Source organism: Patella vulgata, chromosome 4 (genome assembly GCF_932274485.2).
Source record: "Patella vulgata chromosome 4, xgPatVulg1.2, whole genome shotgun sequence".
NCBI lineage: Eukaryota > Metazoa > Mollusca > Gastropoda > Patellidae > Patella > Patella vulgata.
In genome coordinates this window covers 17,082,923-17,096,573 of record NC_065882.2, presented here as the reverse complement: position 1 = coordinate 17,096,573, position 13,651 = coordinate 17,082,923, and the positions used below count along the sequence as shown (strand labels likewise).

General features: G+C 37.7%; 1 protein-coding gene across 1 annotated transcript in view; it reads right to left on the bottom strand.

Moving 5' to 3' along the window:
* The window catches only part of LOC126818611 (uncharacterized peptidase C1-like protein F26E4.3), a 34,444-nt gene extending 22,102 nt beyond the window's left edge, over positions 1-12,342 (bottom strand). The window contains exon 1 of the mRNA XM_050546116.2: positions 11,475-12,342. Coding sequence (XP_050402073.1) covers positions 11,475-11,799 — 325 coding nt within the window. The 5' untranslated portion in view covers positions 11,800-12,342. The remainder of the gene's footprint in view (positions 1-11,474) is intronic.
* Positions 12,343-13,651: the final 1,309 nt, after the last annotated feature.

The window sequence follows — 13,651 nt, the reverse complement described above, 5'->3', positions numbered from 1 at the left end:
CGGAAAGCGATTGGGAATAAATCTGTTTGGTTAATCTACTCAGAAAAATGCCGATAATGTCATTTAAGAATGTGAAGAGAGGATTCTATTTATTATTGAATGTGTTGTAACCAGGTTTAATTTGAGATATGTGTTACTTTATGACAAATGACCTTTCGGTTGAAAAAATGCGCCTCTGCTGTTCCACCTACTGATGAAGCTTAGCCCCCTAGCTCATCACCGCCTGCCTTACACACGTGTTAAAATATGACGTGTACAGGTTTCTGCCATACGGACCTAGCCCATATTGAGCTGTTGTGTTTCCACTAAGAGATTTCTGGTATGTTTGTTACAAAATGTTATCGAACATAGCTTTGATAACCCTTGAGAAACTTCTCATACTTGTCGAGTTTAAAAGAAGTAGAATAGTGAGTAGGTATATAAAAGGGTAAATGCCTGAAGGTAATTTCTATGAGTGAGAACAACTGTCTTACATTTGTGAGTACCATTATAGTATATAGTCTGTACAACTTCTGATATTGCCTAACAAACCCAATGAAACGTTTCTAATAGTTTATTGAATTTCTCTTTTGACCACATGAATAATAATAAAAATACAGTATTACATGAACAAAAATCCAAAAACCATTACACGATTTGAATTACCTTAACAAGACCAGTTGTGAATTTGTATACTATTTATATTTGAAAGGACCAATAGACATATTTAAATAGAGAAAAAAACCATTATAGACATAATAATATGTATACTAACTGAAAGGTGAATACTTTTCTTAGCGGAGCATGTTGGAGCTCTCGATAATTATACTATTTCCAGTTATTGCGTTCTATTTAGGATTGGGTATTCGCGCTGATGTCGCCCAGTAGACATTACACCACTAACTAAATGCCCAACAAAAATCAAAGAAAACAAACCACAAAACAAGACAACTTAGTCTTCGTGTCAGCCATACGAAAATTACGCTGTCTGTCTACAATTAACTTGGCTTGAAAACAGACACGAAGCTGATTGGCCGACATTTTGGTTCCTTAATCGACGATTTTAGTCGAAAACACTAAGTATGCTTCGAGAATTTTGAGAAGTGTTTATTCTGCTTCCATTTAAAAAAATCGAAAATGTCTACTTAGTATTTTTGTGTATGAAATATGTAAAATGGAGCAGAACCATATTATACAAATTTTTAAATATGGCGGCCATTCAGGGCAGAGTTTTATTCTCAAAGTAGATAGTTCTCTGTGTGGAGAATGGGAGTCAGCCACTATAGAGATGATCAGGGCAAGTAGAATTCGTAATTTTAGTTCCTGTTCGTTATAGTTCATCATAGTACATTCGCTACATAATGGAAATGGATATCCACGTTTATACACCATAGGAAAAAGCGAAAGTTCAATATTTTTACCTGTGGGTGGTTACTTAGTGTAAACTAAGAATTATTTACTTATGATTTGGCTGTTTTTATTACTGATAACATCACCTTTCTATATTCTATTACGTTTTATTTATATGATATTTACCATCTAGTCTCCTCCGGTGATGTAGGCTATTGTTTTCACTAAGACTTAGTCACAAAATCCAGTCATCGTCATTTGAGCATATAGTCCAGATGTCCTGCACATTACACTTACAGCCTTGAGTTTTTTAAATTAAAAGTTAAAAAAGACATATTTCTAAAAATGTGCCAGGAAACGGAAGCCTATTTACAAAATTGAAATTAGCATGCAGACCTTGCTGTGCTCTTAAGATTTCTGCACACTACACATTTAACATCGAAGTATAGCAAAGCATGACATACTTACGACTAAACGTGATAAACTAACAACGTAAAAGACCAATAGAATGCTACAACCAAGGAATTAGAGAGAGAGAGAGAGAGAGAGAGAGAGAGAGAGAGGGGTTTAGCGGAGAGAGAGAAAGAGAGATCGAGAGTTAGTGAGAGATAGAGACCAATAAAATGCTACAACCAAGGAATTAGAGAGAGAGAGAGAGAAACCAATAAAATGCTACAACCAAGGAATTAGAGAGAGAGAGAGAGAGAGAGAGAGAGGGTTTAGCGGAGAGAGAGAAAGTTTAATGTCCACCCGATACAAACTAGGTCATTTCGGGACTAACATATGGTTCAATTTTATTTCATTAATTCGCTTGCGCGTAGGGGTTAGACAGGCGATCCTACTCCTTGTCACGTACAACCGGGAAATCGAACCAAGGAATTAAAGTGTATTATCAGATGAATTACACCCCATTGAATTTAAAAGCTTAAACATTGCCAGAATAAAAATAATATCATCGATTTCGCTTTACGGATTGCCGGCGATTACCGCAGGAAGATAGACTCCACAATGATGACGATGATGTATTCAGTATTAAGTCCAGATGCTATAGCTGTCTATAGTGAGGCAAGATGTTTTTATGGTAGTTTCGGCTTCTGAGATCGAATTGCATGATCTGTAATGACGAATCGCTTGCATATGACGAGGTATGCTGACTCGTTCACCTACGGGGTTCACAAAGTGAGGGTTCAATCGTATTAAATAGTATCACATTAAACGATTTTACCCAACACGTATATAGGTCGTACTGGGCTTGTTTATGTTGTCTGCAGACGATGCTAAATGTTGGGAAATTTTCAATTTAGCAGATCTTTGTACATAAGGAATTCAATCTGATTAAAACACAGATCCTATTTCGTTTCGTTTTTTATAGATCAAAATTTCGTTTTACTTATCTTAACTATACTAGGGTCTGGAAGAATTGTTATATAACCCACGCTCTGGTTGATGTAAAGGATTAGCCAATGAAACGATCTGCTGCCGCGAGTTCTTGGCCTGTGGTGCACGGAACTGTGTGTACCCCACTAGAAACATCAACGCCGATTTGTTAATCAAATGTCTGGCGTCATAGGGCCAGATCTTCATGAACTGGAGCTCATCGAAAGTATAAAAAAACGAAACGAAATATAGATCTGTATTTGAATCAGATTGATACGGAATTAAAACATTTTCACAAAATCCCTCAATTTATAATCAGCGGCTTTAATGTATGTATTGTACACATCGGATTCGGCTGATCCGCCATGTATGTGGTCCTGTTAAATACTCTTTTTTTTCATTTCCGAAACCTTAGAAGATCTCCAGTTATTATTGGGTTTTATTTGGATTGCCAAGCAATTAGAAGTTCACCAACATATCTCCCCTACGAGTGATACACCCAAAAGTTAGTTACTGTAAGATCACTATACTATTTTGAAGTTAGGTTAAATATCATTTGCATCTTGCAGATAAAACAGCCAAATGTTATATCTATATATAAAGGGATGATGTTATATATACATCCATACAATATGACTCTTAACTATAGTAAACACACATACATAGTCTAGACAATGAGAGTTATTGACCCGAGTTGAATACTTACATATAGATAGAATAGATAACACGTGTCTCCTACCTTATTCTATCATTTAAACTCCAAATAAAGTTACTTCCTAATTATCGCATAGGTGCACCACGGTGGCTCAGTGAGTATGACGTCAATTCACTAACCAGGTGGTCCCGGGTTCGACCCCAGAGTTGGCCGAGAAAGTTCCTCGAGTAATTCCCAGTAACCGGGTTCGACTCAAGAGTTAATCGAGAAAGTTTCTCGGGTATTCCCCAGTCTGGTTGCTCTTGTAAGTGTTGGGATAACTGGACTTTAATAATATGTTTGCATTTTAAACTTTCTCTAGATCTGGGATAATGTGGGACTGGATAATCGAGTCTAATTATTATGCATTAGATAAAATGAAATAAAATGTTGTTTAACTTCCTACTGTTCTGCTCCAACTGGGCTAATGAAGACGGGCATGCGCCATACAGTGTACTATGAGTGACATTTTGCCCGGACAGCGTTGCTATGGCCTACTCTTATATCATATCACAACTGCCTAGGGATCTTTTACGTGCGCGCCAATGTGTACACGGGACCTCGGTTTTATGTGCCATCCAAAAGACTAGACAGCAGTCCCTGTCAGAACTACAAGGGGAAACCACGCTGGTAAATCCCGATGAACTTTTTCGGACAACACCAGGGGGAGAACCCGCGACCTCATGGCTAGCGACTCAGCGTCTTACTCCCTTTATGCATAAAAGGCAAACTGTCCAAACTAATAGGTTATCTTTCAATCAAATATGTAAATTTAAAACAATTAGTCTACTATGCCACAGCACGCTCGTGCGATATATAAATACGGAAGTCTCGTCAGTAGGCTACAATCTGTAATAAACCCGGCAAATAGATTAGATTCTACAAAATTTTGTTCACTGAAATTCTTCTCTTACGATTCATTTAGCATCTGGAACCAATGAAATTATATTTGGTGTAATGTTTTACCAATCTAAAACATCGAATTTTTGTGACAATGAGTATGATCGCCTGTCTAACCTCGTGACATGACCATTAAGAAGTTGAATCGACATTAAACCTCATCTTTTGGTCATGTTAGGATATATTAAGAACAACATTACTACAAACGTTCGCTAGCTAATCGACACCAATAAGCCTACCCTGTCTCTAGCACGATATCAGTCATTATTTAGAATTGAAACAATGGTTTGGACCAGGATTTCACAATCTGATTAAAACACAGATCCAATTTCGTTTCGTTTTTATAGTTCAAAATTTCGATTTTACTTGTCTGTAGTGTTGGCCATCGAAAGTATAAAAACGAAACGAAATATAGATCTATATTTTAATTAGATTGAGGATTTCAGGAACCGAAATCTACTGGGTAACAGGAGCTGTTAGCGGTTTTAGCTTATCTAATCGTAGTCCTAATTTAAACCCATACCAATAATTTCTTGGTCATAACAAAAACATAAAAACATGGTTGACAGAATTTTATTTGTGTATGGAATAGGACTAATTGGGTGTTTTAGCGGTTAAATTTACAAATGCTTCAGGTAACGCGGTGTGGGGTTGGAGGTAAAATGTGGCCCCGATGAAAAATACAAGGTCAAAGTTACACGTGATTATATCTTTGTTTACTTTATTTTATAAAGATACATTCTGCTCTGATTTATGACAAGATTTAAAGAGACATGTCGCAGGTTCAATGACAGTTTTATGAAGAGTAAAATGATTTACCTTATATAGACTAACGATAATAAACTACATATTAACCACTCTCATCCAGACATTGTTTATGAAGTGTGTACAGGTTGAAGTCCCGGGGAATAAATTATAAAAACACGACAGCATCCGGTTCTGCTGCAATCTGTGAGCTACATGTTAAATGGTGAAATAAATTCCAAGGATTATTTATGCCACAATCTGGTTAAATGGTGAAATAAATTCCTAAGAGTTTTTATGATTCAGCCTGGAGATTAAGCAAGGTTCCATCTTGCCATCAGGCATTTTCCAGATCAGACGCAGATCCGGCAAATTTGATGGTGAAAAAGGGGGAGAGGGGGGGGGGGAAATTCTTGAGATCCTTCTGAATGAGAATGTATTTTGCTAATAGATATATATATGGATGAAGATGCTACTCAAGAACTGTTTAAAGACCAAACACCGGTCGCCATTTCCTTTCCATATACCCATCGCAACTTTCATAAAGACATACTGTTAGTCTAAAATATAATCCAAACCATAGTTATGTGCAGGTTGTGATCATCAAAATATTACAAATCTGATTTGATGATCAGTTCAGTAGTAGATTTCTCATAGCAAGCATTCTTATTCTAATACATCAACATATACGAATAATCATGAACGAGTACCATATTGACTCAGTGGGTAAGGCGCTGACTCATTAACCAGGGGCGTGGTTCGAACCCATGTTGACTAAGAAAGTTCCCCGGTATTTTTCAAGGTGGTTTCTCCCTGGCATCTACATAATCGGATCGGACAAAAATCAAAGGTCCCTTGTACACGTTGGCGTGCATGTAAAAGAACTCTTGACAGTTGAATTTCGAAATAAGAGTAGGCCGTAGCATCGCTGTTCGGGCGAAATCCTCCCTCCCCATCCCCAACGCACAATGCATTGTGTTCGCCCGTATCAAGCATGATACATTTTCAAAACTGAGAAAGTCAATATCGTTTAAGTGTATCGTGATTTAATGTAAGACCGCCGGCCGGATGCACAAGGTTCTACTGTGTATGTATAGAGTTAGTGGTAAATATGGATAATCTCGGCTACAGGTTCCCCTAGAAAAATGTCCCCAAAGGAAATTTCTTGTTCCCCCATATGTGGATAAAATAAACAAAATAGAACATAAATAAACTTTTGGTTCATAAAGACGCCAATTCAGAAGTTAATCTAGAGACAAAGGGAAATTGTTTTAACTTTTTCCTCCAGATAGAATGGTTTCATCATGGCTGGCCAGGATTTTTATGTATATTGGCCAGTCTAAACACTAATATATAGACTCAATACGAACTGTATATAGAATAGAACTGGATAAAAATATCGGCAACATATGGAGGATATAAAGAGTTAAAGGTATGGAAACCAATACATGCCGGTTTTACAAACTGAATTAGAAATGAAATGGGGTTTAACGTCTTACTTTTCGGCAATGAGAGAAAGAGAGAAATGGTTTTTAACGTCCACTCGACACAAACTAGGTCATTTCGGGACCAACATATGGTTTAATTTTATTTCAATAATTCGCTTGCGCGTAGGGGTCTTTAGCAGTGGGAAGAAACCAGAGGACCCGGAGAAAACCCACGAGGCTGGACAGGCGACCCTACTCCTTATCACGTACAATCGGGGATTCGAAACCACGCCAGATGACTCAATGACAGGCCTTATGATACAGCACGCACGTGCTAACCATTCGGCCATCCAACCCCCTTTTTCGGCAAGGAAGACGGATAAACGTCATGCAATGTGTAATGTGGGAAATTACAGTTAATGGAAAAGACACTCATTATGTTTTAGTAACAAAAACGACCTTGTTACGTTAAAAACACCGCCATTCCCTCCCCGCACCCCTATCCCCTGTCTGTATTTTCAGACATCAAATTATTTACCTGCAAAAATTATATTTTTAATTAGTTTAAATTGTAGAAAAAACGAAAATACTTCAAATGCTCGACCAAACAGGTGGTTCCTACATGTCAAAAGTATGCACTTTCAAAATGTAAAGAATGTTAATATTATGGTAGTTCGTTAATGTTTTTACTATTATTATGTAATTAATTACATAAGAAATGGGCTGACTCGACGAAAAAGATAGTATACTCGTTATTACTTACTTGTCTAAGACACTGAAAGATGGCAGTATGGAATCAATAGAAACCGGGGCCCTTATTCACGAAAACTTAAACTAAGCTACAATCGAAATTTTAAGAAATACTGCAATTCGATTTGCTGACCAATATGCAAATTGGATATATGCAAATTGATTTTACTGGTCAGCCAATCGAATTGCAGTATTTCTTAAAATTTCGATTTTATCTTAGTTTAAGTTTTCGTGAATAAGGGCCCAGTGTACACTTCAAATGGCCATAACATAAGTTATAAATAATTGATCGATTTGAATAATTTGTACCAAAATGAGTTTATTTTAATAAAAGCCGTGTTGATTGTGTATGGTCTTAAAGTAGCTAAGTCCGTAACCCAATATCATCCAAAATCTTCGACATTGAAAGCACAATTTTTTTTGCAATTTATATCAGTATTGGTGTGGTGATCTTACCTTGAAAATTTGGGTTTCTCATATCGAATATTTCAGACAAAATAAACATTTTACCATTGGTACACGAGTCGTGTACCATCATGCGTTTCAGTGCAATTTTAACAAGGTGCTCAAAGAATGAGGCGAGACATATATTCCACATTTCATATCAAACGGTAATACCATATTCTTATTTGTAGAGCATGCACAATAAATACTATCGATGTTGACTGGAATAACCAGACGCTAGAAACTGACTTTCGGTTGAGACTTCTGGCGTATATCGATCGCCGAACATAACTGATGACAATTCACAGTAAAATAGAAACGATTGAATGTAAAACAGTTTATATAAATTCCTATTATATTATTATATGTGTTGCGACCCATTTGTGCCAATACTAGCTCCAAAATATTACCGATTTAGCTCCTTTAAATAATATATCCACCCTGTGTTTGGAGTAAGATTGGGCTTTAAGAACCAAATATCGGTGAAGTGATTGAACTATTTCTGTACTACCAGCGTCATGCTTAGAGGTTTTGTTTTTTAGCGTTTAGCATTTCCTTTGACACAGAAGCCAGCAACTACATCAGACATTGCGGGTTAATTTGGTTAAATGTCATACAATTAAGATAAAAGATCTTCTTACCAAGACTTGAATATATGACATTATTCTGGGAAGTTAATATTATCCGTTATCTCGGGGTTGTTCTAGTTGATATGTCTTATGTTGAGGATGCTGCGTAATAGGGTGGGGTTGATAACGCTAATAGGCAATGATGGAACCGGATGGATATACCAGAATAGAAGAAAGATAGGTAATATGCGCATCGGGCGGAATGTCAAAGTGGGTTACAGCCACCATCATTCCATAGCATGTCATTTTAAGGTATTTTTGGCAAAGATTGGAATTCTATCATTAATTAGCTAGAATATTTCTCGATTTGAGAATTCTCTTTGAAGAGATAACGTCCACGGGGTGGGCCGACAGTAGAACAAATTCAACATTTTGGGATTCAATGAAAGGATGCTGGCGCCGCCGCTGTCTTGGCAAACTTCTTGGCATTTTAAAATCATAATGACCAAGCTAATGCATTGACGAGAAGTTACACTTCTTCCCCCTTCCAGCGTTTCAAAGCAAAACTTGAGGAGCGAAAGTGATGTTGTACGTTCATAGCCCAAGCGCACATAGCTCATAGGTACATTTCTCCATTTCTCCATATATGTGCCAAGTACCTTCTTGGCCCACGTCGGGTTTCAGACTCGACTGTACGTTCTAGTCGTGAGTCAAGTGTCATAACACGCCCTCTCATTAGAGACTCACATAGAGGTTCCCTAGAGGTTGTTTTAGTAAGTTCTACGCAATACTTCGTTTCTTCAAAACGTAATTTGTCAAAAGAAAAACAAACCAAAAATAACGACCGGGGCGGGGGAGTGGGACGAAGTTGCCTTTAAAATGGATATTGCTATTCAAATTCTCAGTCATATAACACATAGTATATTGATGCAGCACAACGCGAATCAAGTTATAAGCCCCAACCACAAGAACAACAAGCAATCGACCAACTTCAGCAGGAAACTTTATAATTACAGATTAGATGAATTGATATCAATTTTCAGGACTGTTTCCTTTGTTTTCTATTTCGATCGTATTTCGTGTACCTTAATGCCACACCCGTTAGAGCTAATATATAATTGTGTATGTAAAAGACACGAGAGTTAAGTATTTTTGTGTGAATTTGACTGACACATATATCTATATGATGAAGCTTATAGCTCGAGATGACAGTCCGAGTGTCAATACACAGAGTAACATAAAGTTTGTTGTAAGATTAGCATCTCCAACCATCAAAGAGTATCTCTAGCTTAAAGAAAACAGTTTACAGTATGTTCTTTATGTGTTTCAACTCCCCTCCCCTCTAACATTAGAACATGGCGAACACAATCAAACACACCTGCATTAAACAACCCAATATGGCTGTTAAATTGGTTGAGTAGAAGAGAAGAAAGAATTAAACTGTAGTGTGTGTGCACATTTGATGATGCCGCTACCTCAGTAGTTAAGATAAGCCTACGAAAATACGGCGCGAAAATAAATACGTGTTGCTTTCCATTGAGTATAAGGGTCTATCTTAGAAATGATAACACTACTCTTATGCCATTTCACTATTAGATGGCTAGCTGGACGATAAGTAGGCCTATTGCACGTTTTTTTAAAACAATGATTTGTTCTTTATCAAATTGCCCAAATGCTCTTCAGAATGAAGAATAGTGTCCCATTGAGACAGAAAAGCCAAATAGTTCGATGCATGCTCTCCAAGAATGAGTCATAAATTGCCTCGTGGTCAGTAACTGCTTCGGCATGTAAACTCGGAGCAAATGAGCTCAAGAAGCAGAATCACAGTTGAAACATTCATCCGTGTTTAGAAGTGGTTTTAGTTTAATACATATCCTATAAAGATAACACCACGTCTTCAGAACAAAATATCTCGTTACTCTTGATCATGTCACAGATATCGATCATTCGGCAATTTAACTTTGTCTATATTCAGGGTAGGATCAATCTAGTATGATACTCGTATCATATGCACAGGGGGCCAACCTCAAATTGGGGGGGGGGGGAGTGCAGAGGCTAATTGCCCGAAATTTTCCTTGTCACCGCGAATCGTGATAGTGGGAACCTAGCATTAAGACAGTTGTAACACGTAACTGGTTTTCACGAATATAATGAATAGTCAGACCCTTTATGCTCCTTCAGCCGTCACATTGTGTAAAAATAAAATATATAGGGGATATTGAAATGCAAATATCTATGCAGGTTGTGATATGATAAATAGTCACCGGTGTCCTCTTACCAAGATAATTAATATATCTAGACGTATCAGATAAATTTATACATAAAATAATCCAGTGATGCATAGAGGCATACAGACTCAATGAATGTTATTTGAGGCGGGGCGGAACCTGAAATTTGGGGTCACAAACGGCGGTGTAGGCCGCTCCCACATCCACACAAAGAAAATTTGGAAAAGTTGACAGCCGCAAACGCACTTTTCTGCTATTCCAGTCAGTGGATATAGCAGCCTTACCCGAACCCCAAATCCCAAACCAATCAATCGTCGCGGGGTATGGTGGCGTTGCGCTCCTCAAAAAAAATTTGAAAATTTAACCGCCGCAAATGATTTTTTCTGTTATTCTATAGCCCGTGAATTACGCAGCATCAAAAATTTCAATCGCTTTGTAACCGAAACCCCACTCTCTTTATGCCGACCTGGATTATAACCATCCAGTCAGACTGTTAAGCTGCATTCACAAATAATAGTCGATACCCGAACAATGTCGCACAGACAAAAAGTTTTAATCCATAGTCAATTCAGTAAAAATTCGTGTTTTATCGGATATCGGGCACTCTATTTTGCCAACTAGATGAAATAACAATTTTTGTTTTCACTCTACCCGTCTGCCCGAAAAGTCAGATTGCCCGAAAGTTACGGGGGCAGCTCTATAAGGAGCCACGCTAGCTCTGTTGTTATGACACGAATGGTCCTGGGTTAGCTTTGGAGAAAACCCGACGTGCACGTTAAAGACTCATTTACAGTTGGAATTATGAAGACTATGCGGAAACGCAGCTGTCTGGGCAAACAAAATTTTCCGCATAGCGAATTATTGAAATAAAATTGAACCATGTGTTAGTCCCGAAATGACCTAGTTTGTGTCGAGTGGACGTTAAACCCCATTTCTCTCTCTCTCTCTCTCTCTCTCTCTCTCTCTCTCTCCTCTTCAGTAGATAGGAGTTAAGATGATTATTTCTACTCACCTAAAACATTTACTGGTGGTCTGCTAGTTGTAGCTAAAGTAGTTACTGGCCAGGGTGTCGGGCGAGTTACACCCAAACATAGATTCCAGAAATCCGGGCAACAATCCTCGGCAGTTTCATTACAAAATATATCACAGTAACACACAGTTCCCAATATAGGTACAGTACATTTATCATCCCGTCCGGGACAACATTGTTCTACGGGTCTAGTAGCGCACCAGGGTCCCTCTAAATCCGGTCCCCATTCCAAAAAATTTCCGCCACTTAAAGGTAAAATTACTACTAAAACTATACTACATATCAGAATGGTCCGTATTTTTCCCATCTTAGTTCACGTTATATGCTGAGTAAGCACATACAACTTAACAGGGTTGAATTCGCATGGTTCCACAACGGACACCCGCATGTATGTAGATTTTCAACTCAGCGTAATTTATATACAATACATCCAATTAAAGCCGTTTTTCAGCGGAAAAAATATAAGTTCACAAATACAAGAGCCGATTTCCTCACAATGACTCAAAATTACAAGCGTTTGGTTTGTTTTTTTCCTTGCCCACTCGTGAACGATAATGATTCATTAATACCACCTTGTGTTTTTGGAACCGGGATATACTATAACACCCCCACAATTTTTTTAAACCATATATCACGAGTTAATACACTCCAGTACTCCACACATTTCGTTATTCACCATCGTTATCGAGTTCCGTGTTAGAATAGTATTCATGCACTCAAAATTCAGCAAAAAACGTTTTATGTTCAGTCAAATTGTTTTTTCAAAACGACATTTTGATATTAGAATCTCTATTCAAATGGCCACCTCCAACACGTGATGGTAAAAAGTCTAATAATGGACCGACCAAGCGTGAACGTATATGGGTAAATGTATATATGTATGTAGATATCGTCTGCTATATACCTGACAATGGGCGGACCGTGGACCAGTATATATCAGCGATTGAGTACAGTGTGTTTGTACATTTGTATATTTTTACATAGCCTGTTAGAAAATGTTCTATAATTTCTACTATACAAAAGACCACAAAAAAAATCTTTTTATTCAGCTTGGATTAAAATGACAAACAGACCTCGAAGTCCAAGGCAAGAAATTGCATAGAATGCATTAAAAGCTTTTGAATTGAAATGTTTAATCTGCCTATAGACCGGGTTTTATTGCATTGCACTTGAAGTGGGGTTCCTTGACAGCATTACATATACTCTTTATTACGCACGTTTGGAATAAAACTACACGCTTTTTTTTTAAGTCTTTTTGTTGGTTTCCATATTTGTATTTCATTTCATTACAGCCTGACACGGTGTACCTCCATTCACTCGGTGACGCTGATGAGAAGATTACCGAGTGCACCTGAATGCAATCTAAATGATGTGTATGAAATATTAGCGATGAAATGAAGGAAATCCTCCATTTTATTTGCATAAATTACGATCGCAATGTTAAGGGTATAATTTGCAAAAGCAGCGGCCTTTCCGACCTCAGGTGTGCTTTCCATCCAACTAACTATAGATACACTGGCTATTTATCTATTAGCCGTTCTCTATGGTTGCGCGTGTAATGCTAGGGGGGATTTTGGCCAGGCTGTGGCGTTTCAGCCTACTCTTCGTCGATTTTTGTCTGTCAAGGATTCACCCTAGAGTGTATACGAGTAGACTTCTTTTTTTATCCTATCCGAATGACTTGGCAAAACTTTCCTTACCAGCACCGCAAAAGCCAATGGTTCTTTTCCGTGAACGTTCCGTTCAGTCCACACAATTTTACAGGAGCCTTGTGACACGGACCCCAATTCCCTTTTCACACGACACAAATACCATGACCCCCTTTTTTTTAACAGAGAGTGAGATATAAGGGAAAGAAAGATAATTATGTTTGAAGTGTTATCTGTCTACAAGCATATATAGATAATGGTTGTCTATATATTAATATACTAACATATATTCTATATAGATAACGTACCTATGTATATTATATGGTACCGGTGTGTCAAAATAACAAAATATGTACGAAATTTATTGGTCATTTTAATATTAATAATGGTATTCGGCGTGCTTGCTGGCATTTATATTTTAGGGGTCAATTTCGGAAGTAAAATTGCTGCTGGTTAGAACGTTACCTCGGGGCAAATGGTCACTTGCCAAAATAAAAAATAGATTGCGGC